At 42.1% G+C, this 22,584-nt stretch overlaps 2 protein-coding genes across 11 annotated transcripts; one reads left to right on the plus strand and one right to left on the minus strand.

Moving 5' to 3' along the window:
* Nucleotides 1-996: 996 nt before the first annotated feature.
* Nucleotides 997-22,576, plus strand: LOC120450266 (glutenin, high molecular weight subunit DY10). 10 transcript variants are annotated; one of them, XM_039633162.1, is made up of 9 exons: nt 997-1,137; nt 7,491-7,766; nt 12,206-12,300; nt 12,480-15,614; nt 18,502-18,668; nt 18,915-19,355; nt 20,429-20,906; nt 20,966-21,093; nt 21,155-22,576. In XM_039633162.1, exons 2-9 carry the CDS (start codon nt 7,648-7,650, stop codon nt 21,242-21,244), a joined length of 4,653 nt encoding a protein of 1,550 aa, XP_039489096.1. In that variant the 5' UTR covers nt 997-1,137; nt 7,491-7,647; the 3' UTR covers nt 21,245-22,576. The 10 variants fall into 10 exon arrangements, with proteins under 10 accessions (XP_039489096.1, XP_039489101.1, XP_039489095.1 ...); XM_039633161.2 differs by lacking the exon at nt 997-1,137 and adding an exon at nt 3,282-3,565 and having other exon boundaries at nt 7,291-7,766; XM_039633166.2 differs by lacking the exons at nt 997-1,137; nt 18,915-19,355 and adding an exon at nt 3,282-3,565 and having other exon boundaries at nt 7,291-7,766; nt 20,711-20,906.
* On the minus strand, nt 10,997-11,579 carry LOC120450267 (probable insulin-like peptide 5). Its single transcript, XM_039633172.2, has 2 exons — nt 11,377-11,579; nt 10,997-11,302 (listed from the first exon to the last, which is right to left on the minus strand). The coding sequence occupies exons 1-2, from the start codon at nt 11,534-11,536 to the stop codon at nt 11,139-11,141; spliced, it is 324 nt and encodes a 107-aa protein (XP_039489106.1). The 5' UTR covers nt 11,537-11,579; the 3' UTR covers nt 10,997-11,138.
* Nucleotides 22,577-22,584: the final 8 nt, after the last annotated feature.

A 22,584-nucleotide genomic window follows, 5' to 3' on the forward strand; every position in this document is an offset into this window, starting at 1 on the left:
TCAAAAATAATCTTTCCGTTCTTTGCATTTATTGTTGGTTGCATCAATAAACAATACATAATAGTGCTTAGTTTGTCATATTTACAATAATAATTATCAAAAAAACGATTGCAAATACAGACTCTGTCTAACAAAACTTTCCTTGTGTAATTAATGTGTATCATTGTCTATTTTCCAAATTAAATCGTATTAAGTAAATGAACACTGCCTTACAATATTTTCAAAACAAATATAAGATTTTCGCCTCCGTGCAGCAATTTCAATTGTGTGCGGTCTCACTTCAATCAACTGCAAATAGAAATCCAATTTAAGCCCAGCTTGTCGGCGCTGCCAAAAGTATGCTACGAAAAAATATGAAACTTAAATTAACCAAACAATCCATCTAGTCGATATAACCCGGTGTGTGTTTGCAGGGCATTCGAAACGTTTTCAATGGCTTTCCAAAAATCCCAAAAATAAATGTTCAATATTTAGAGGAACATGCATATAAAATTGGAATCGTGTGCGTGTGAATAGGTGGAGAAATGTACTACATATATCGAATCGTTGTTTTCTTGTTAATTAGGTGGTTTAGCACAAATGCCAGTGTGTGTATGCGTGTGTTTGTGTTTGTGTGTTAGTGCGGAATATTTATCGCTTCTTGGCTTGAAGTGCTCTTTGCCTTATTTTCTTGTTGGCTTCAGCGAGTGGAACAGGGGAATATGTGATTAGCCCCATGTCCGTGGCTAATTTATAATCGGGTGTGAGTGGGCGTCTTTTGCTTTTTGCCCAGAAGCAGGAGGTTTAGGTGCCTCCACACACACACACACACACACACAGAGATACACTCGATGGGGTGTCATCATCGGCGATTTTCCATGAATATGAATATATATTGTACATATATATCTATATTATTAAAAAGCAACTAGAGCAAGAGCAACTTTTGCTGCTTTCGCGAACTTTTCCGTCGACAGCAGGCAGCGGTAGCAGCGACTTTCGTTGAGCGGCGAGTAACAATAATAATTCGCACCGTGGTCGCGAACGTGGTCACCACATCAGCCAGCTCCTAGTTCCGAGAAGCGAGTATTCCGAGTCCAAATTTCGAGTCCGGTGCGCCAGTGAATCGCCAGTGAAGCGCCAGTGCATCAGCGACAGGTGCAGCTTTGTGTGTGGGCATACAGTGTGCAATTTGTGGGTGCCCGTGTGTGTCTGTGTGTAACCGTGTGTGTGTGTGTGTGTGTGTGTATGTGCACTGCTGCACCAGAAAACCCAAAAATAAATGCCAGAAAATATGTCACCTGCAAATAGTGGCGAACAATGCAAAAGATATGAAAAACTCCCCGCCGCGAATGAGCCATCAAAAATTAATTAAATAAATAAATAAAGGAAAACCAACTGATATATATTTTATACACATATATATGTACATATATATATATATATACTGCATTTGCATCCAGCACACACAAAAGCTAATTAGCATTTAAAGCACAATTAAAAAGTGAAGCCGTAAAGGCTGGTAAAATGAAATCAACTTCAACCGCGAGTAAAACCAAAAAGCCAGAAAGCACAAAACCAAAAACTGAAAACTGAAACACAAAAATACTGAAAAACCATTTTGCTGCAAGTGAAACAATTAAATGGCATTTTAAGCGCATTTCTTCCCGTATTCCCGACCAATTTCTATATGGACACTTTCTTTGTGCTATTTTCGTGGAGGGGGAAAATCTCTTACCAAAAATACAAAAAAAGAATTATAGAAATCCGGAGGGTAAAAATGTTGACATCGCTGGCGAGGACGTGGAAAGCCAGAAAGAAAATCAAATAAATAAAATTAAAGAAAAGAAAAGAAAAACCAAGAACTACACTCAAAAATAGAATATTACAGACGTGCCGCAAGGGGAGGGGGGAGGGGTGTGGCAGTAAAAATTCTGTAATAGTCGAGCCATATAGCCTGCATACACAATCTATAGCTATAGATACAAATGTATCTATCCATCTTTCGCTGCCACTGTCTCCATCTTGTCGCTCATCGACGGCGACCGAATATTTTTTTTACATATATAATTCATTTTTCTGCCGCTCTCCTTTTTTTTTAACTATTCGGTTTATTTGTTGTTCTTGCTGGCGGGTGGGCAAAAAGCGTTCTAAATATGTGACCATCTTACAGTGGCGGTTGGAAAAAGAAGGTGTTCCTCGAATGAATCAGCAAGGAAAATTTGTGGGTGCTTTGGACCGTTTCTCATACTCATTGCCCAGCTTTTAAGCTTTTTAGCAGTGTAATCCCCTTAGTCTTCAATTTTGAATTCAAGGTGGTAATTCTGATGTCGATGTTTTGAATATCTGCCAAATGCGCTTCAATGTATTTTAATTTAATGCCATCATCATTGTTAATTAGGTAATAAAAGTCACTCATCCATATGTGCAAATGCGTAAGCGGTTCGGCTTTTGAAAAATAAATCATTTTAATTAATTGAACTCTCGTTCTCTGGCTGCAGATATATCAATATGTTTAGTCGAAATACATTCTTGCAATTTTTGGCAACAATATTTTATTGATGTATTTTAAATAAAGGTTGTAGATATTTATAAATGCCTTTGTTAGGCTATTTCAATTTACATTCAACTAATTTAAAATTTGTGTTACTAAATGTATTTAGCGAATAGTAAATATTTTAGTAAATATTTTTGGTGATTATGTTTGGAAAATTGTAATAAATGTAAATATAATTATACATTTAGCCATAATGCAAAATTTGAAGGTAAAACACTCTTCATTTAAAATTTGAATAGAAAGTCCACCAATAAACTTCAAAATTTCTAAGAACTGTAAATCTTTTATAATGCTTTTAATGGCTTAGCTTTCCGCCTTAAACATTTGTTTGCATACCGAGTATATACTCAGAATATACGCTTTAAGAACAGAATCGCCCTGTTTTGTACGTTAAAGTCTCACAACAATGCACCATATTTCGGCAGCGAGTGTGCCAGATTGTATCTGAGTCCACGCATTTGCTCGCCCGTGGATACAGATACATTCCGGCAGATACGATCCGCAGCAGCTGCTGCTTCCTCTTCTCCGTCGGTGCCAGAGACGTGAAAATGTAGACTGATGAAACGGAATACAACAAAAGCGAAATGAAAATCCAAATAAAAATGAAAACGAAAATGAAAATGAAAAGCCAAAACCAAAACCAAAAGCAAAGGAAAGGCAAAGCGCCGCCGACGATGATCATTGCGTAAAGTTGAGCGTTCTCGCCGCTGCTTCGCTTCTGTTGCTGTTTCATTTTCAGTTTCAGTTTCAGTTGGCCGATGGTGCGCTTACAAAACGCCGGTTTTTCGGCGGACGCGTTCGCCTTCGCTTTCGCGCTCCTCGAAAATCCAAAACCCTGCACACACAGATACTCACCCACACACACTTATAATACACGCGGTTGGGTGGGGAGGGTGAAAGTGCAATAAGAAAGTGCAGCGGGGTGAGGGGGCGGGAAAGTGGCCGAAATTCCGTGCAGCACTCTAAAGCCAACTTTAGCAATTGGATGGCGTTATTTTTGGATTAAGCAGCGCCAAATTGTTACAAACGGTAAGCACCCACATTAAACCAAATACGAGTAAATACGAATTTTCCCTCAGTGTGCGTATGTGTGTGCAAGTGTGCATGTGTGCATGTGTGCTTACACTTAAGCCCGACCAATGTGCGTGTGTTTATTTGCTGAACATTAGTGTGCTTAAGTGCGAAGCCCAGCCACCCACTTCTAAGCCAAAAACAAGTGGTTTCGCACCGAAAGTAAATTAGCTGAATAATGCTTCAGTTTTTGAGCCAGTAATGTACAGCCATTTGTCTTTTATCCAATTTGAAATATTCAGCAATTTACGTATGAAAACGATCATAAATGTTGATTTATTATTTGTTAAAAGATATGAGCCAGAAATCATAAATAATATCTATGGCATTTTTCTTACGACATCCAAACTGCAGGCTGAAAGCTTTAGAATGTTTTAGAAAATAAATTGCTTTATTAAACTATTTTATTTCTGGTTTACTTCTCTTTAGTTTTTGTTCCTGGTTTATCTTCCTATATAAATTTGTCACCTTAGTTGTTTTCAACTTAATATGCATCCTTGCCATTAAGCATAACCATTTAACTAGGGTAATAAATCAAATTTAATCTTGCCGCCTTTATCCTCAAATATTTAGATTAAAATGTGTTTTTGTCACTCAATTACAAGTGAGAAAATTCTTCAGGTGTTCCATATTGGATGATCAAATTGCAGTCGCTCGGCTAAATATTTCTGTGTTTGTGTAGCGCCCGCATGCAATATTCAAGCCATTCAACAAAATCGAGAGCAGTCGCATTTTATTTCGCATATTATTTTAATAATGAAATCAGCAAAAACATAGCAGGCTAAATCAACAGCTTTCAGCCAGTTTCGAGATTTGGCATGTGGATATATGTACTAGACGAGAGGATGTGAAATCCTCGAGATCCACCTACATACATATGAGTCGACAGCCAGATTTGCGAGATGCCTCGACTCGCCTCAGTGAAAATCTAACAATATTTGCACCTGATTCCAATGCACACGTATATGTGTGTATGTGTCTCAGCACACACGCACACATTTAGCCACGATTATAGTTTATATAGCACTCTCAAAATGACAGACACACCCACACATGCCATGGAGTCGAACCGATGGCTATGCCAGCGATGATAATGATGTCGATGCCAAAATAAAGACACTGAAAAATGAACAGGGGATGGATGTTAATTGGGTTGTTGGGAAGATTCTATACCCTCTCTCTCACCTGAAGAATGCCAGCTTAATTATTGTAATTAATGGATTGCCGTGAAAACGCGGGACACACAAAAATCAGCTAACTAGCTAATTGATGATTTTTTAAAGGATTTTCACATTAACTACTTACATTTTTAATGCATAACTAGATAAGAATGCATATATGTAAAGTATATATGCTAAAGTAAAAGACTCAAATGAACTAAAATCAATTATCTATGTATTTTATGATTTTATAACATTTAAAAGTCAACTTTTATAATTCAAATTCAAATGCTAAATCCCTCGGGCTTAGTTACATACATTTCGAAAGCAGATCGCACGCTGAAATATATATTCGCTTCGTCTACCGCTAACACATTGAGTAATTGCAGACAAATATTATTTAAAAATTTGGCTCAAGGCATTATGCCATGTGACATATTGGCTGATTGACTGTTGCCAGGGCAATATTATTTTTAAAGCGAAATATTCAATTTATATGCCCTAACCAATTTCATAACTTAAAACAAATGATGTGAAAAACTCTCGACACTGCAACTCTGGTTTAATTTAAATGTACACATGTCCTGCGGCTGTTAATTTGTTTCGAAGCAAGAGTATTCAAAGAGTTGCTCAGAAATGTGTGGGCAGGCATATGGCACATTGTATATGGCACAGGGTTATATTCTTTTTTTTTTTGTATGGCATGGTATGGTTGCTCATACCCTTGCTCATTTTGTTCTTTTTTTTGAAACATTATTTTTGCAGGAATTTTTTATGCAAATTCCCTTACAATTCGTGTGCTAAGTACAGAGTGCAGCACGCACCTGTTCGTGTGCCTCTGTATGGGTATGTATGTGAGTGTATGTGAGTATTTGTGAGTGTTTGTGAGTGTATGTGAGTGTGCATGTGTGTTTGTATGAGTTTTGCGTTAAACTTTAATTGGGACATCAAGTGGCAAGCTCTTGTTGCTGCTGGCGCTCTTTTCTCTCTCGCCGTATTGCGCTGCTTTCCTGCCTTTTGTGTGTAATTTGCATAATATTTTATTAAATGTTGATTAATTTGCGCGATTCTTGGTCCGCCTCCGTTGGCCCAGTCAGAATATTGCGTGCTTACGGGGGCAGAAGCAGCAGCAGCAGCAGCTGTGGCAGCTGCAACACCACCACCAACGGCAGCAGCAGCAGTAGCAACATGCAGCATGCAACAGCAGCAACAAGAAGCAATTAAACGGCATAAAATGCCTGCAAACACAAATATACTTAATTCCAACGATTTCAAGTATCTTTTATTGCATTTTCCATATTTTCCATATATCCATTGTCCATTGCCCTTTACCCCGCATACCTTGTAAGATTTTCGTACGTTTCGCTTCGAAATGACGCAAATCTCAATAATGGTATCTCTTCAACCCAGCTGCTAATTTTATTTAAGGTGACACACAAGGCGGGAATTTCAATTTCAAAATAGAGACATCGAGAGAGTGGACGATTCGAGTGTGTGTGGAAAATATGAGTGTGGCAAAAAAAAAAGAACACAAAAAATTGAGCACATTTCAATATTTTTGGCTCTATTTTTAGGCCAACGCACAAAATAGCAAGACAAACAAAATCGTCTGATGAACGAACACACACAAAAGTATAAAATACTTTTTGTTTTGCCCAGCCAGGCAGTGCTCAAATTAGTTTAAGATACATTTCTAAATGTGACAGTAGTGAGTGAGTGTCTCAGGAAATTGGAAAAATAAATACTATACGTGCCGTTTTGCATATTTTTGATATTTCGTAGGAAGTTCCACAATTGTAATTTGTTAGCAGCAGCTGTAAAATCAGAGTGCATTTTGTTGCAGCCAATGGCAATTGATTCCAATTCGCAATTGAGCAACTTTTAACTATAAAATCTTTACATATACGTATATCTACAGTTTTTGGTGGCATTAAAGTGTTATATATAGATCGTTGACATTGAAGTGTTGCTGGAAATATTTTTCAAATTATTTCACGCTTGTTCAAAATACTTGTACCAGTCTTCTGGTTTTTATTTTGTGTTTTTAATTAGACTTTTTCATATATTTATAGGGGAATTTAATGATAAGTTATACAAGGTTAGCAGAAATGGCAAATAAAAGTGTTTCAGTCGTTATTAAATACAGGGCAATTGTTTTATAGGCCATTTGCACATTACAATTGCAGGTTTTTAATTAAGTGTTAACACATTAATTAATTATGCATAAAAAATGTAAGTGTGTTCTTATTACAGACGGCCAATTTGTTGAACACATTTGCTTTAGCAAATTTCATGATAAATAAAGGATGTTTTATTTTATAGTTTAATAAAGGTATAATAGTCCTTGTAAGTGTGCAAGTATATAGAACTACTACACAACTAATTAACTTTTGTGACTGCTTGTTTAAGAATTAATTAAACGCTGCCATCGAAACTTAATCACATTATAGCCAACTCCTTTTCAGGAGAAGTTTTCGCTTACCTCATTATCTCACTCAGTCGTATTTTGCATTTCAATTACAGAACGAACAACGACCGACATTTAACGATTAACATTAAGACCAACTGAAGTAGGGGAAGTGCTTAGGATTCTATTTTTCGAATCGCCCACATACCGCCAGCAAAGAAGAACAACAAAAGAAAACCCGATAGGCGAAACTAAGTCGAGCGGAAGATTTTAAAAAATATTTCTTATCAACAATATTTTCGAAAAACTTCCAAAGACATTCGAAGCAGTAGCAGTAGAAGCAATAGCAGTTGAGAGCTGCGAGGCAAACAAAAGGCAGGCAACAAGCAACAAGCGAAGTTAAACATTGCCAAAGGAGCAACTCGATTCCGCAGGAAGAAGCAGTCCACAGAGGAAACAAACATCCTTGCAAAATGGCCGCCCTACAACGGAAGCTGGTGCACAAGCAGTTCAACTCGCCCATGGGCCTCTATTCCCAGGAGAACGTGAAGGCCACCTTGAACCGCGAGCTGAAAGCCTTCGGCGGCGAGGGGTAAGTAACCGGGCGCGGGGGTAAAATGATTAAAAATAAAAAAATAAAAAGAAAAAGAAAGAGAAAAATAGAGCTTGTTTGCCCAAGCGAAATGATTATCATACATTTAAATGCATAATTTCATAAAATAGATGAAAGCAGCCAGCTGGGGGAAAAATGCTCGTAAAATGGTCGATGGGGTAGCAGCGTTTGCTCTCCTCTTAGCCGGAATACATACATTCCTAGCGGAATTTCTAGTCACTTTTTAGGGCCATCGAGGCGCTTTAAGAAAGGGCGTTTTAAGCCCCTAATGGTATATATACATAGCTTAAAATTAGTCCCTTTTTCTAATTTGAAAACAATTCTGAAGATAATATCAATTAACACTTGGAAAAGGTGTAATTATCAAAGAATATTTTTATAGTATTTTATTTGGCTTGAACTTATTTAAATTGAGTTTATTAAATTTAGTTTATAATATCACATTTCATACTAAGCTACTTATGTTTTATTATTTTTAAGATAATCTTAAGCAATATTTTCTTTATTTAAATAACATTTTTTTAAACGAGCTTCCAAACTTGCGCATTGTTAATTTGAATTTAAAATGATGAACGCCAGATAAGCTCAATTCAAATAGATTTTTTAAAGATTTAAATATTTTATCAATAAGTATCTAGAGGGAGCTATACAATGGCAGAAACTGTAATGACCATATTTTATTCGACTTAGCCCTGGAAACACAAGCCACGCCGAAAGCCTCCTTCGCTGGCTGTTCTATTTTGACAGATACAAAATCCGCTGCCACAAAACAGGTGCACAAAACACATTAATTAGTGGGCCAACAAGGGGCGGTGAGGGGGAGTGGCGTCGGTGGGAGGGGGATTTAGAGGGGTATGCCCCTCACTTTGTGCATTGCAGCGCGACTGCAGCGTCGACTGAGGCAGCGACTGCGACTGCAACTGCAACTGCTGCCAATTTGTTGCTGTGGCACACAGATACTCAAAAACACGATGTCGACAAAAACAACAACAACAACAACAACAACAAAAGCAGCTACAACAGTCCACAATTAAGTGCTTTGACGTTTAATTGTAATTACCAAAAAGCTTTACAGGCAACACACGGCGACGCGTATCTCAGCGATGCTTTTCCCACTCGAGATTCATTTGTAGCTGGCGCTGTTGTCGCCACAACAATAACACCATCTCGTTGTAGTGCCTCCCCATAGATATCGCTGGCATTGTTGTTTGAATAAACCGGCCTCAGCATCACCTCACTTCAGCTCATCTCACCTCAACTCGTCCCACCGATCTGATACGATCCGCCAGATAGATATAGTGGTGATCTGCTCTGGTGAGCAAAAAACTTTAAGTGGCTTTCAGTTATTCGGTGACTATGCGTGCGACAAAACGTGTTCAACTGCAACGGAGTCTTTAACATTTAATTACCAGAGCCCAAAAACTGAAAACTAAAAACTATAAGCTGACAACTGCAAAACTGAAAACTCAAAACTGAAAACTGAAAACTTTCAATCGCGAATTCGCGAGCGTGAGTGTGCGTAACGTGTTTTCCCGAATTAGGGAGCAACTTTTCCCAAAAACAGCTGAGCCAAGGCTTCGCCCAAGTTTAAACTTCAAAAATAAAATGTACGTGTAGCGAGAGCAAACCAAAAGATACTTTTTATATAACGCCAGTCGAGTGTGAACGAGAAAAAGGAGCATTTGGGATAGAAGAGCTTGATCTTAGAATGTTGCAGCGAAACTGAAATACACAACTAATATTGTTGAATATTATTCAGATCTAGTAAATATTCGTACTATATTCAAAGCTTTTTAAGCGACTTTTATTGTTAATTGGGATTTTCTTTCTAAGGGATTTTTATTGTGAGAATATTTAGCAGTGAAGTCTAAAATTATATAGTATAGTAGAAAATAGTACACAAAGTTATTTGAGGGAATTAAATACGCATGGAGGTAACAAATCTTGTGTTAGGAATCCAGAATATAGATTACTTGATAGTTACCAAAATTATTATTACATTTAACATAGAATTAACGTTACTAATTTTGAATTGATCATGTACTATACTCGTATATTAAGTTATTCGAAAGTACCAATTAATTTCTGCGCGTGTAGAGTGATTAAAAATAATTCAAGACGTCAGCTCGTCGATGAGTCATGCAGTTTATCATTAGTGCAGCGATTTAATGCAACAGAATCGAGTCAAAAAAAATAAAGAAAAAAGAACAACTAAAACAATGTCAACAAACAAGCGGCAGGCGTCTAGCCAAAAAAGTAGTGAGGCATCTCTTGACTTTCTGCCCATCGGTGAATCACAGGGAAATCGGAAAATTAACCAATCAAATTTCGAACAGAAAATAATTAAAATCTGTGCTGTTGATTAAGCGACGCCACTAAGTGAATATTTGGGCAAATATTTGAGCAAATCTCTATCAAAACTCAATGAGTTGAATGGGAGACACCATTATTTTTGAGCTAACATTGGCCTGCAGCGAATGAGGCTGTCAAAATGTTTACAAATGCTTCAATTAAATCAAATAAATCAACTAATTAAAGTAAAGGCCAACAGATGTGAGTGATTTCTTTTCAAAGGGTCCCAGCGTTAAGGTCAATGTCAAACGTAATGAAGAACAGCTGTCATTTGGCTTAAATTGCCAAGAAAGCTTAAAGCTTGGCGATTATCTCTGGACTTTGTCGTCCATAAATTCTTTAAGGTCTTATCTCAGCAGGCACATTTTCTTAGCCTAAATATTTCCGTTTGTTATCCATTTTTGGATTTGTGGCCAGATTAAGATGATGCGTTGAAAGCAAAACATTTCAAGCAAATTATAATTAAAGTTGAAAACTCTTTTCGGCAGCTTAAAGAAAATCGCCAGACAAGCAAAAGGCGAAGGCATAGTTTTGTTTGTGCAAAATTTCCACCCAACTTGCTGCGATTTAAATCAAAATTCGCTTTTCCTTCCGCTCAAAGAAGCACATTTTTGTTTGGCAAAAAAAAAACAATGTTTTCGTAGAAATGGGATTTATCAAAGTGTACTTTTAAATAATATGTTTTACGGGCCATTCATTGTTTTCGTTTTCTAAACATTAAATGTATCTATTTGCAAAATAAATGCAATGCACTTTTAAAGGTTTAAGGCACTTTATAAAAACAAAAATATGTTATAAAACAATTTGTCTTAATATATTATATATACATATATATACAGCTATTACTCTGCCGCTTTTCCCCAATTAAAAATTCTTGGTTCGAATTGCGCTTATTTATTTTATTCGCCTGTTTCAAAGCTGTGCATATAATTCATACTTAATACTTTTACGTAACATGTCGCATATGTATATACTGATGGTCCAGGTATCGTAGCAGATTTATGATTTGCAGTATGAAAGCAACGTGGCGTAGGAGCACGCTTGGTAGCAACAGTCGTCCACAACGCCTCGAAAATCGCGCTGAATGCCCGACAGTGAGTTCATGTGGTGAGACTCGGAGCTATCCAGATCGGTCAAATGGTCCTCATAATCGAATAGCCCCACTGCAAGTGAAATAAGTGAGTTTGTGCCGTTTGGAATTTCGAATCCAAACCCCAAAAAAGAGGCAGATACTCACAGGAGCCACGCTTGGAGAATAATGAATTGAATCCATTGGGGCAGGCCGTCCTCAGCATGTCCATCAATTTCGGGCCACAAGCGTGAAATTTGGAGGACTCTACGGTTAGCAGGAGCGGAATCAGGAGCAGGAGCACTGGGATAACGGAGCGGAACATCATTGCCTTGCTGGAACTGCAGCTGGGTAGGATGTGGTGCAGTTTCCGCCGCCGTCAGCCATTTTTATATCCGCCGGAGCACTTTCACCTGTCAGATTGGATTAGTCTTTTTGGGTCAGCGTGGGCCGGAGCGTGCTTTGCTTATTTTCAATGTCAGGACACCGCAGGATGCTCTCATTAATTTATGCCCATGGATTAGCGTAACTCTCGTGTAATAGGATGCACCATGGGGGTGGCGGAATCTATACATAATAGCAGTAACTTAACTCTATAGCGCTGTGTATGCTCTCTAGTTTAAAGGTCTTTATTTTCAAAAACTTTAATTGGCTTACAATACTTGTTACCATTACATGATTTGTATTCAAAAGTGAAATGTTGAAGTTATCAACATATTGTATATATAGGAAAGTAAAATCATACTTTATTCAAGCTTGTTATTATGTAAAAAACAAAGAAACTTATGCCAAAGGAATTAATGGCAATCGAATTCATGCCTGCGAGGCGAGCATGTTTAAAAATAAATTCAGATTTGGCGCAAACTGCTTGCAAGCAGTGCAAGCAGTGTACCACACACAAGCAGTAAATGCCGCCAAATTTGAAATGTTACCTAATACATTATACGTTGTGCGCCGATATACACTAATTGCACTGTTGTTACTCGTTATTTTTTAGGATTGAAGTCGACGAGCAAATAACGAAGCCCCTGAACTTGGCCAACTCGGCCGTTCTGCGCGCCGTCGAAGAGGAAGAACAACAAGCCAAATGTGGTAAGCTATACTATGTCATTGGTTTTTTGTCTGTGCGCGTTCATTTCATGTTGCCGAGACCAAAAAGAAACAGTGTAAAAACATTCAACAAAACAGCCAACTCCAGTCCCAGTGCTCGTTCAAAACTAGTGTTTTTTACAGATAAAGTTAAATAAATTCAGTGCTCTTGCCCCTCAAAGATTTTTACCCCATTGAAAGGCAGAGCCGTTCGCGTCAGCGAGGCGAGGTGGATGCACTGCATCACACGCTGCACCAGCAGCTGCTCAACCAGATCAAAACAGACTATCTCAGTCACCAGCAGGACATCACCATCGATCGGGATACGGTGCTGAAAATCAATCGTCTGGCCACCAAACGCCATCTGCTCAAGCGGGATCACAGCTGGCCTCCAGCTGAGCAGGATCAACCGGCCATCAATGCCGAACAGAGCCATCAGATCTCCTGCAGTCCCTCGCACAGTATTGAGGCTCTGCGGGAGAAGTTCCAGAGTCCCACCTTGGTTATCGAACCCACCGCCAAAGAGGTGAGGGAGCAGCGACGACGGGATGGGGATGGTGGCTCCAAGGAGCGATCCAAAACTCCACAAAAGGTCAACGATGAACGCAACCTGGCGGAGGTGTTCCATCAAACTCCCGTATCGAAGGGCTTCTCCGCTCCCGAAACCAAAGCAGCCGATGTGGACTTGGGTTTGGTGGCTCCGCGATGTGAGTACTACGAGCAGTTGGCCCACAAAAGATCCACCACACCAACTCTGCCCGCTCAAGTCACTCCATATAGGCCAAGATACAAGAGGCAGGCTTATTCCCTGGATCGTGGCCGTGCCCGGAAGCGGACTGTGGGTGCTCCGGAGTTGCCGCCACCCAAGCCGAGAACCGCAAAGCCGAAAGTCCAACGGCGGTGCATAAAACTGGCCACCGAGGTGAAGATCTCGTATGGCCACGATGGCGACAGCGAGGATGAGCCCAATTCTGGTCAAGATGTGGACTTGGAGACCTTGCCGCTGCCACCGACACCCGTGCAGCCAGCTGCCGTGAATCTCAATCAAGCGCAGACAGCAGGGCGAATGGTAATTGACAAGCTGGCAGTTAAGGAGCAGCAGCAGATGGCTTTGGCTTTGGCCACAAATGGGAGCATCAGTCCGGTTAGTCCGAATCCGAATCTGAATCTGAATCCGTCGGCCAACACTCGCATTGTGCCCATTCGCGTGGAGGCATCGACGGAGCAGCTCAAGCTGAGTGCCCAGCAGATCTACGACGACGCCTGTTCGTATCTGCAGGATCACCAGGAGATGGAGGACATCCAGCAGCGACCCCCCAGTCCCACCTATGTGAGTGCCACCGGTGGGATTAAGTTGCTCCAGCGGCAGTCGAGCAGTACGCCAGCCACACCAGTTCCACCGCCACCTCCTCCGCCAGTAATGCGATCCAAGTCTGTCCAGGATTCGCAGGCCAAGGACAAGCAGACAAAAAGACAGGGTCGCATCTACAACCTGGAGACCACTACGGAGAAGCAGCATGAGGCGCATGTTGAAATTGCCCAGTTGGAGGCAAAGTATGCCCACATCCAGCAATCCATAGCGGAGCACCTGCTCCAGATCGATGCCTATATGGAGAATGCCAAACAGGCGCTGCAGAGGAGTGCCCAGACCACACCAGTATCCACTACGGCCCCGATACAAACGCCACCACCACCACCTCCTCCGCCGCCACCACCACCACTAGCAGCACTACCCGCCAGACCCCTCAGTTCGTCGTCCAACGAATCCTGGGACATGTTCGCTCATCGCCAGTCACCCATTTTGGCAGTGGAAAGTCCACTGCAGGCGATTCTTCGCCAGATTTACACCCGGGCAGCTGGCTTACCCAAAAGGCTTTCCAAAGAGATTAAGGAGGATGCCGACGCCGAGGAGGAGGAGGCATCACTTACTGAAAACGTGCCCATTGTGGAGCGGGCTCTGGAGGATCTGCACAAGATTGCGGTGGCACTGGAGCAAAAACCGGAACCCGCGAAACTCATGCACGTAGAACTCCGGACAGCGCCAGCTGTCTCTGAAGCGGAGCACGTAGTCATCAAGGACGAGGAACAGGACGCGGAACAGGATGCGGAACAGGATGCGGAACAGGACGCGGACATGGAGTACAGACACGTATCGGATGTAATTGCCAACTATGAGCAGTTGGCCAAAAAGGAGTACGAGGAGTGGAGGGAGGAGCAGGTGGTAAAAAGCGAGGAGGTCCTGCCCAAAACCGAGTTGAGAAAGGCAATAGAGGAGCAGCTGGCCAAAAAAGGATTGAGGGAAGGTAAAAAGGTACTTAAAGGGGAGGAAAAACCACTTACCAAACAGGATGCTGCAAAGGATGTGAAAAAGGATGCCAATGCAGTGTCACCAGCCAAACAAGATTTACGGGAAGAAGAAAAGGTATCTATCCAAAAAGAGAGTGGCAACGATTTGGGTGCAAGTGAAGCCAAAGAAGATCTCACAAAGGATGCAGAAGTGGAGGAAAAGGACAGATCCTGCGGCCATGGAGATACCTCAGTCTACTGCCCAGTTTGTGATGAAATGCGCTGCTCACCAAACACCTGGGGAAAACTGAGCAAAGCCGATCAATGGCGGCTTGCCAATCTGCACAACGAACCCTTGAGGAACTACAAAGCCACCTACGAGATACGTAGTCCGTACATCTCGCGGCAGATCTCCTGGGAGGATATGCAGTCGGCCAAGGAGAATGTGCCGCCCGAGAAACTGCAACGTCAGCGTAGTTTTGTGGAGATTGTGACCACACCAGCGACTGAATCTCCGCCGCCATCGCCGCCGCCTCCACCTCCACCTCCACCGAAGCAGTTGGCCCTGCAGAAACCGGAAACGGAAGTAGCATGGGAGCGCAGTCGCTCGCCCAGTCCGCTGCCATCTCGCAAGTATCCCGCTCCACTCATAGAAGCACCACAGCGCTCCAGCTCTCCCTATGGCCTCAATTCCGTCCGCTCGAAAGCCACACCATCGCCCGTCAATCTGCCGGCGAAATTCACGCATGTGCCGCAACTGGAAGGCCACAATATTGGACTTCTGGTGAAAACGGCCACGGAGCCACTGCAGCAGAGCATGTCGGCATCCTCTTCACTGCTGGCTGCCACGCCCCCGTCCACGCCCCGTTCGGCGGCACAGCCCTCGCCCTTCGAATTCCCCAACCTCGGTCGGGAGTCGGCGGAGCAGCATAAGTTCAAATCCCTGGCCTCAATGGAGGAGGTGCAGCGAGATTTCGGCGTTAACCGATCCTTCGATAATGTATCACCACGTCCATATTTGGGTATTGAAGGTGCGTGGCATCCATCCCCCCGGATTTTTGTATCCCATTCTATGTGTTTCGAGGGATTTCTACTCATGATTCTATGTTCTTTTGAGTGACTCAGTGGATTTGATACCATGAGCACTTAGGAATTAGGCGAATAGCAAACCAAGTGATTCAGTTCTCAGGTTTTGAGTTGAGAAATAAATTTGCCTGGCTCTTTTGTTTCTAATTCAGTTACTAGATTGTCGTATTTAAACAGGTTTTTTTATATTTTGAGGTCTTTGAATTTCACCGCTATGAATTTTTGCCTTAATACTCAATTTTTCTTCATCTTATATGCTCCACAGACAGATCTATTTTCGAATTATATTGCTGACTTTATGAGCAGACATATATCACAGATATATATTTGGGTCCAATGAATAATTTGGTTAACTAGATATGTACAGACATTGCCAGACATTTGCTATTCAGTCCAAATATTCATAAACTCAAACTAAGAATTTGTAGACCAATACAGGTTGCCCATTTCTTTAGTCACTTGAACTAAGTTACAGCTTTGTAGGACTCAAAATATTTAAAATGTATTGTTTAAACATGTGTAAGCAACAGGCTCGTTTGTACCCAAATGTTAATTGTCATGCCTGCCCAAATTAAATGTCTTTTTGTGGGCCAGCTAGATATTGTGAACATAATATTTGTCGTATTTATCTGTGACGTTTGGCGGTCAAAACGAATTTGTTGCGTGGCTAACGAGCAAACCTTTCCAATTATATCAAATAATGGCGAGTGCAGGGATTATTTCTATGGTTGATATGGCAGACATGTGAGTTACAAGCTTGCTAATAATTTTAATGAGCCAACTTTTGTCGTACACCTGTGTGAATACGTTTAAAAACCGATTTATTTTAGTTCGCCCAAGATGACAGCAGTTTAAATTTAGCCAACGACTCGCTGGCTTTTGAGTCACAAACTACTTATATATCTGCTCTGGCCACAAGATAGATGATAGATAGTTAGTTGGCTGGGATTAGGCTATATCCGCAAGATGGATGGACGTGTGGTGCGCCCACTTGATTTGCCGCCCAGGCATAACAAATCGCCATAACAATAAACAGTCATCCAACCTACTTGGGAATCCTATATAGAACTGGGCAAAGAGCGGCAAGTATGCGAATATATCCCACTATATCTATATATATAGATATATGTATAGATATAGATAGCAAACACCTTGAGATCTTCTGCCGCGAGTGAGGGAGTGGGCATGATGATAAGTATTTCAAGGTGGGGCCCACAAATCACACAAAAATCGAAGGTGTGTAAACAATGCCAGCAGCCTTTCGTATAGTGAGGTATCCATCCCGATCAAGATCAGCATACTTAACAGACCCTCGCAGATAAATACCCATACCCATCTGCATAGGTATGCCTATAATATCTCTGAGTTGCTCTCGGAGAAGTCTTTACTTTCGCGTATCTCGCGGATTCCGATTCCGATTCAGATTCAGATTCAGATAGAGATTCACCTACAGCTACAGCTACAGCTATATGTACGTAGATACGAAAGTCGAGTGTGTGCCGAATGTGTGGGTTGGAACCCACACGAGTGCCAATGTTTCTACATACATCTCGACGCGCTGGCTAACAATAATTTCCTCTGCATTTCTCTGGCTCCTCACTTAGTAGCATACATCGAAGGCAAACATATCGCAGCGCGAACGATCAACGAATTAGCAAATAGAAATAGCCAATAGCTATAATAGAAAATAGAAATTAAATTGGGCAAACGCACGCGAATCGAAACGAATCGAACTAAATCGAAATTCAATTAAACAAAATTCTATCGCCTGTTTCCCGAATCATACAATTTTTTTTCTAATTTTTCAACGATATCGATCCGAAGGATAAACGAAACGCGCGCCGATTTGCAAAATATAAAGCCTTAAAATCAGAGCCTTAAAATCACATAAAATCAGATAAAATCAATATCAAAGTCGAATTCGTGGTGTTCCCCTAGCAAACAGACTCTCCAAATATCGAACTCAATTCAATTGATTGCACCGCGGGATTATATAACGCTCTTCTTGACTTTCGGCGAGCGGACAAGTCAAAAAATAGCCGCAAAAAACAAACATATACATCTTGGCATATATAAGTGTATTTGTTATTTTTGATATCTATACGAGAATATTTTTATTCTTACGCAAAGGCCCGATCGGCCATATAGATAGATAGCCAAATAGATAGAGATACGCGAATAGAGAGCAATATATAGATAACCATGGTCGCTCAGTGGAAAATCATCAACGAGAACTACAAGAATCTGGAGGGTAAACACACATAATTTTCACACCATCCATATGTATGCATGTATATAACCATATATCTGCTTGATCCACTACGATTTTGAGCAAACAATGTTGCTCATTTCCGATGCAACAGCAGCAGCAACAGCAGCAGCAACAGCAGCAGCAACAGCAGCAACATGTTGCACGTTCAGCGACGACATCCTCATCACCCCCATGAGTAATGTCAAATTCTTAGCTTTCGACTCGTTCTCATCGTCTAAATTTAGACGCAATGACAGCCGTGTATGATTTGCAGAATTGGACCCGCCGTACCCACCGACCCCCAGCCCCGCCCCCCTTCCGCCTCCTTTGTGTTCGCACATTGCTATTTCACATTGGCTATAATTTTAATTGGCTTAAATCATTTTCAAATTGTTTCGCTAGCACTGGGCTGCAGTGCGGCATCCAAGGTTATAGTGACGCCCACGTTTTGGCCGCATTTTGTTGAATGTTAATGCACGGCAGCTGCACCGAGCAGCTGCATCATCAACAACATCATCATCGCAAGAATTCCGAGTATCCAAACGTTACCTCAATCGTTTTCCTCTCTCCTTTCGATTCAGGCTACAAGCGTGTGGCCTGGCCACCGGCCTCCGAGGAGCGGATCATCCGGGAGTTCACCCCCCAGCCGCAGACCCAGAGTCCGGCTCCCGGTGCCGGAGGCTACTATCCCCAGGCCCAGGCCCAGGGCCACGCCCCCAGCACAGCAGCGGCTGCCGCGCCACCTCAGGTAAATGATGCAATGCCCGCTTTTCCAGCCAAAAACCAATGTACCAATGTATATAGAACACACACTATATAGTCGATAGTTTCGTGTGCGTCGAAATGTAAATATAAATGTATTCTGCCACTGCCACAAATTGTTGCTCATCCGGTGGGGCATTAAAAGGCCATGTACATAGCATTTGGAGGCCCAACTCCGCACTTCGCACTCCACACTCCCATTCCCCAGCCTAACCACACTGACAACTTGCAGGGTCCCATTTATAACAACGTCCAGCCACGCACCACCCAGCCACCACAAAATGCCTACCACCACCACCCAACAGCACCACAACCCACCTACTCCAGCTCCACCAACCAGTACCCAGATAGTTATCCGCAGCAGGAGCAGCAGCAGCAGCAGCAGCAGCAGCAGCCTGTGCAGTACACACAGGCCCAGTTCAGTCGGCAGCGCTCGAGGGAACCTGTCCAGGTTCCAGCTCCATCTCCAGCGCCCGCATCCGAGCCCAGCTATACCGCTAATCCGTACCAGAACTATCAGTCCAACTATCCGCAGGAGCCGCTGCAGGCAGCGAACAATGTGGGTGGTGGCTGGAAACACATTGGTGCGCCGCAGCCCAAGGAACGCAGTGAATTCACCGCCGGCGGAGGAGCCTATCCTCCGTTCCAGGGATCCCACCAGCAGCAGCCGCAGGTACCGTCTTGGATCCAGTCCCAGGATCCCGACTTTTGGCTAAGCGAAGTGATGCTACCTATTGCACTTGCACTGCGGCTGCAATCGTCTATGCCACCTGCCACCTGCCACTTGCCACCTGCCACCATTGATCTCCCTCTGTCGTAGACGCTTTTCCTTCCACCTTCTATCTTGAACACTTACTAAGCTCCCTTCTGAAACACTTACTAAACATTATTTACTATTATTAAAATAACACCTATTTATCTTTCTATAAGCCTTAAAGTAAACCATGATTTCCTCTTGTACATTTAGCATAATAACATTCAATACTAAATCTGCAATAAGAAGTAGTTCTCTTTAAATGTAGATGCTTGGTAGAAAATAATACAAATTATGCTGAATTTAATTTAATAATTTTTAAAAATACGGTAGTAACAGATTACTATATTAATCTAACTTTTAAAAACTTTTTTTACTGTGGCCAAAATTCTCTAAAAATCTTTCTTATTAATTGGGTTTTCTTCAACTTGATAGTAAAAGGTGCATATTTTAAGAATATTTTATATAATGTTCTAAATTGTGACAGACTTTAATCCTTTTGCGAGTTTCTAAGTGATTAAGTTTAGAAGAAAATTTGTATAATTTTATTTTTTGGCATAGATCAACCTTAGATATTAGTCTTAAATCTCAAATAATTGTTGGTAACTTTGTACTCACTCACTTTTGCATGGCGGATTCGAAACTAACTCCTGTTTTTAGGCAACTACTCGCTTAACCCATGGCTTTAATGGCATTTGCTTCTTTCTCTGCGACTTTCAGCTGTAAACTGCGCATAAACTTACCCCATACTCAACCTCCCACCCTCTAACTATGGTCTTCTGTCTATCTCTATCTCCAACATGTTCTATCTGTCTGTCCACATGCAATGTGAATGTGTCGTATGCACCTCCCAACCAACAAAACACCACTCAAATCATAACCTGTGATCGCAACCCATGTCAAACATGCATCTTGGCACCACCCAACTTCAATGCACCACCACTGCACCAATGCACCACTGCTCCACTGCACCACCGATTAAATATGAGCAGCAGCAGCAGCAGTACGGTGCTCCGTCTTACGATGGCCAGCAGCAACCTGCAGCACAGTGGCAGCAACAGCAGCAGCAGGTTCCGCAACAGCAATATCAGCCTCAATCGCAGGCTCAGGCGCCCTATCAGCCAGCACAGTGGAACCAACAGCAGCAGCAGCAACCATCGTACCAGGCTTCACCGTACCAACAGCAGCAGCAGCAACAGCAGCAGCCATCCTATTACCCACAGCAAAACGGTGGCTCGACCTTTGCTCAACCCCAATACAATTCTTATTCGCAGCCCCAGTTGCCCTACTCGCAGGATCAGACTGATCTGCAGCAGCAGCAACAGCAGCAGCAGTATCCGGGAGCCTTCGCTGGACAGGATAGCTACCGGGGCGCCAGTCCCGGCATCATCACCCTGCGCAAGGAGGCTCCAGTCAGCCAGCAGCCAGCGCCAGTCTACACTTCGCAGCCTGCCGCCGTCAGTTATCAGGGTAAGTTGCATCTCCTTTAGTAAGTAAACCTATGGTTAACTTGGATATCATTATAATAGGAGGCAGCAAATTGCGCGGAGATTTGAAGTGGCCACCACCGGAGTACAAGGAGGCAGCTGCTCGCGAGAACGAGGAACGACGCCAGTTGGCGTTGGGCCCCGTCTGCCGTCCCAGGCGAATCAACCGGGTAGGATATATCCTTCCAAGATCAATATCAAGCCGATATTAATGCATATGTGTAATCACAGGACTACACACCCTTCTTTGCCAAGCACCAGTTGAACAATGGCTATCCCAGCTACAAGGTGCCTCCTGGCACCCAGCACATTTTCGGCTAAGTTTGGGAAAGGAGACTTTAAGATGCCAATAAGAACAGCACGATAAAAATTCAATGGAACCCACTTCATAATAATACTGAAAACGATCATGTCTATGTTACTAAAACGAATCACTAACGAAGCAACCAATCTATATATAGGATATATATACAATTGTTATACTAATCTCAAATGACCACTAACGACGCCATATATATACTATACATATATTACGAAACGAACCCATGATAGGTGAATGCAATACTACAGCAGGTGTGACTCCAACCCGTGAATCATCTTCAATATTTTCTCTATAATAGATGCTTAATGATTCAACCAAATCAGATGGCACCCTGTTAAATTACTTACTGATGATGATTCGTGGGTTTGGAGGCCTGGATGAAATCCGGATGCCCAAACGGGGCGATGGATAACGAAACTCTCCATGTACCCATACTATATACACATATTTGGAGCATGTGCATATAGTATGGCCTAGATAGGAGACCAGAACTATATGCTAAGCCATATAGTGTTAGACTCTAAGATGATTGTTAAAATTGTTAACTAGCAAATGAAATGGACACGATGCGACCCAAGACGGAAAAATGATAATGAGATTGAACCTTGTCTTAGTTTTAAGAGCACTACTAAACTATTTATTGTGAGCATATTCTATTTAACGCAGATCCCGTGCAGCGATGAGCTCAAGGCAACCGCCGGTGGGGGAACCACATTCACTAATTGTAAATTGTAAGATGATGAGTTGCCCGGTTTCAGGGCACATCCTTTGGAGCCGCTCGCACGGGATTCTCCATGTTTATGGTTTGAGTTTGCATGCTTTTTGCTTATATCTATACTATATGCACATATATATATATGAATTTACCTTGACATTGTTAAACTGCAAATTATAAAAAAAACCGTCAATTATCCCGCTATAAGTAAGTTATACAAGAGATTAGGCGAACGCGCCGAAACCAATCTGTGAGTTCCCGAGAAGGCCATTCAAGGACAATAAATTCAACGAGCTCGTTCGGAACATCCCTCCCCACCAAAATGCCCCCTCCATCCGCCCGAGGTCGGTGCTTTAGTCCGCCCGCTGACCCCGGGCAATAATATGAGGATGCCTTTGCCTGCTGGACGAGCAGCCGCGGACTCAGTGCCCAGATCTTGGCGAATGGAGCGGGAATGTGGCCGGGTCGAGGCTGGAGAACGGGCCAAAAACTCTCAGACTTTACCAATTACTACTATGACCAGCAATGTCTATACGCAACTACACTACAATGTATAACTAATACAAAATGAGAAACTAAATAAACGGCAAGTTTTGAATACTCGCGACGAGAAGAACTATTTTG

This window comes from Drosophila santomea, chromosome 3L (assembly GCF_016746245.2).
Source record: "Drosophila santomea strain STO CAGO 1482 chromosome 3L, Prin_Dsan_1.1, whole genome shotgun sequence".
NCBI lineage: Eukaryota > Metazoa > Arthropoda > Insecta > Diptera > Drosophilidae > Drosophila > Drosophila santomea.

Coding starts and splice junctions, on each gene's coding strand:
- LOC120450266 (XM_039633162.1), top strand. CDS start 7,648: ATGGCCGCCCTACAACGGAAGCTGGTGCACAAGCAGTTCAACTCGCCC. Junction 12,301..12,479: donor AGAACAACAAGCCAAATGTG/GTAAGCTATACT, acceptor TGCCCCTCAAAG/ATTTTTACCCCATTGAAAGG. Junction 19,356..20,428: donor CCCACCAGCAGCAGCCGCAG/GTACCGTCTTGG, acceptor AAATATGAGCAG/CAGCAGCAGCAGTACGGTGC.
- LOC120450267 (XM_039633172.2), bottom strand. CDS start 11,536: ATGATGTTCCGCTCCGTTATCCCAGTGCTCCTGCTCCTGATTCCGCTC. Junction 11,303..11,376: donor ATTCTCCAAGCGTGGCTCCT/GTGAGTATCTGC, acceptor TTTCACTTGCAG/TGGGGCTATTCGATTATGAG.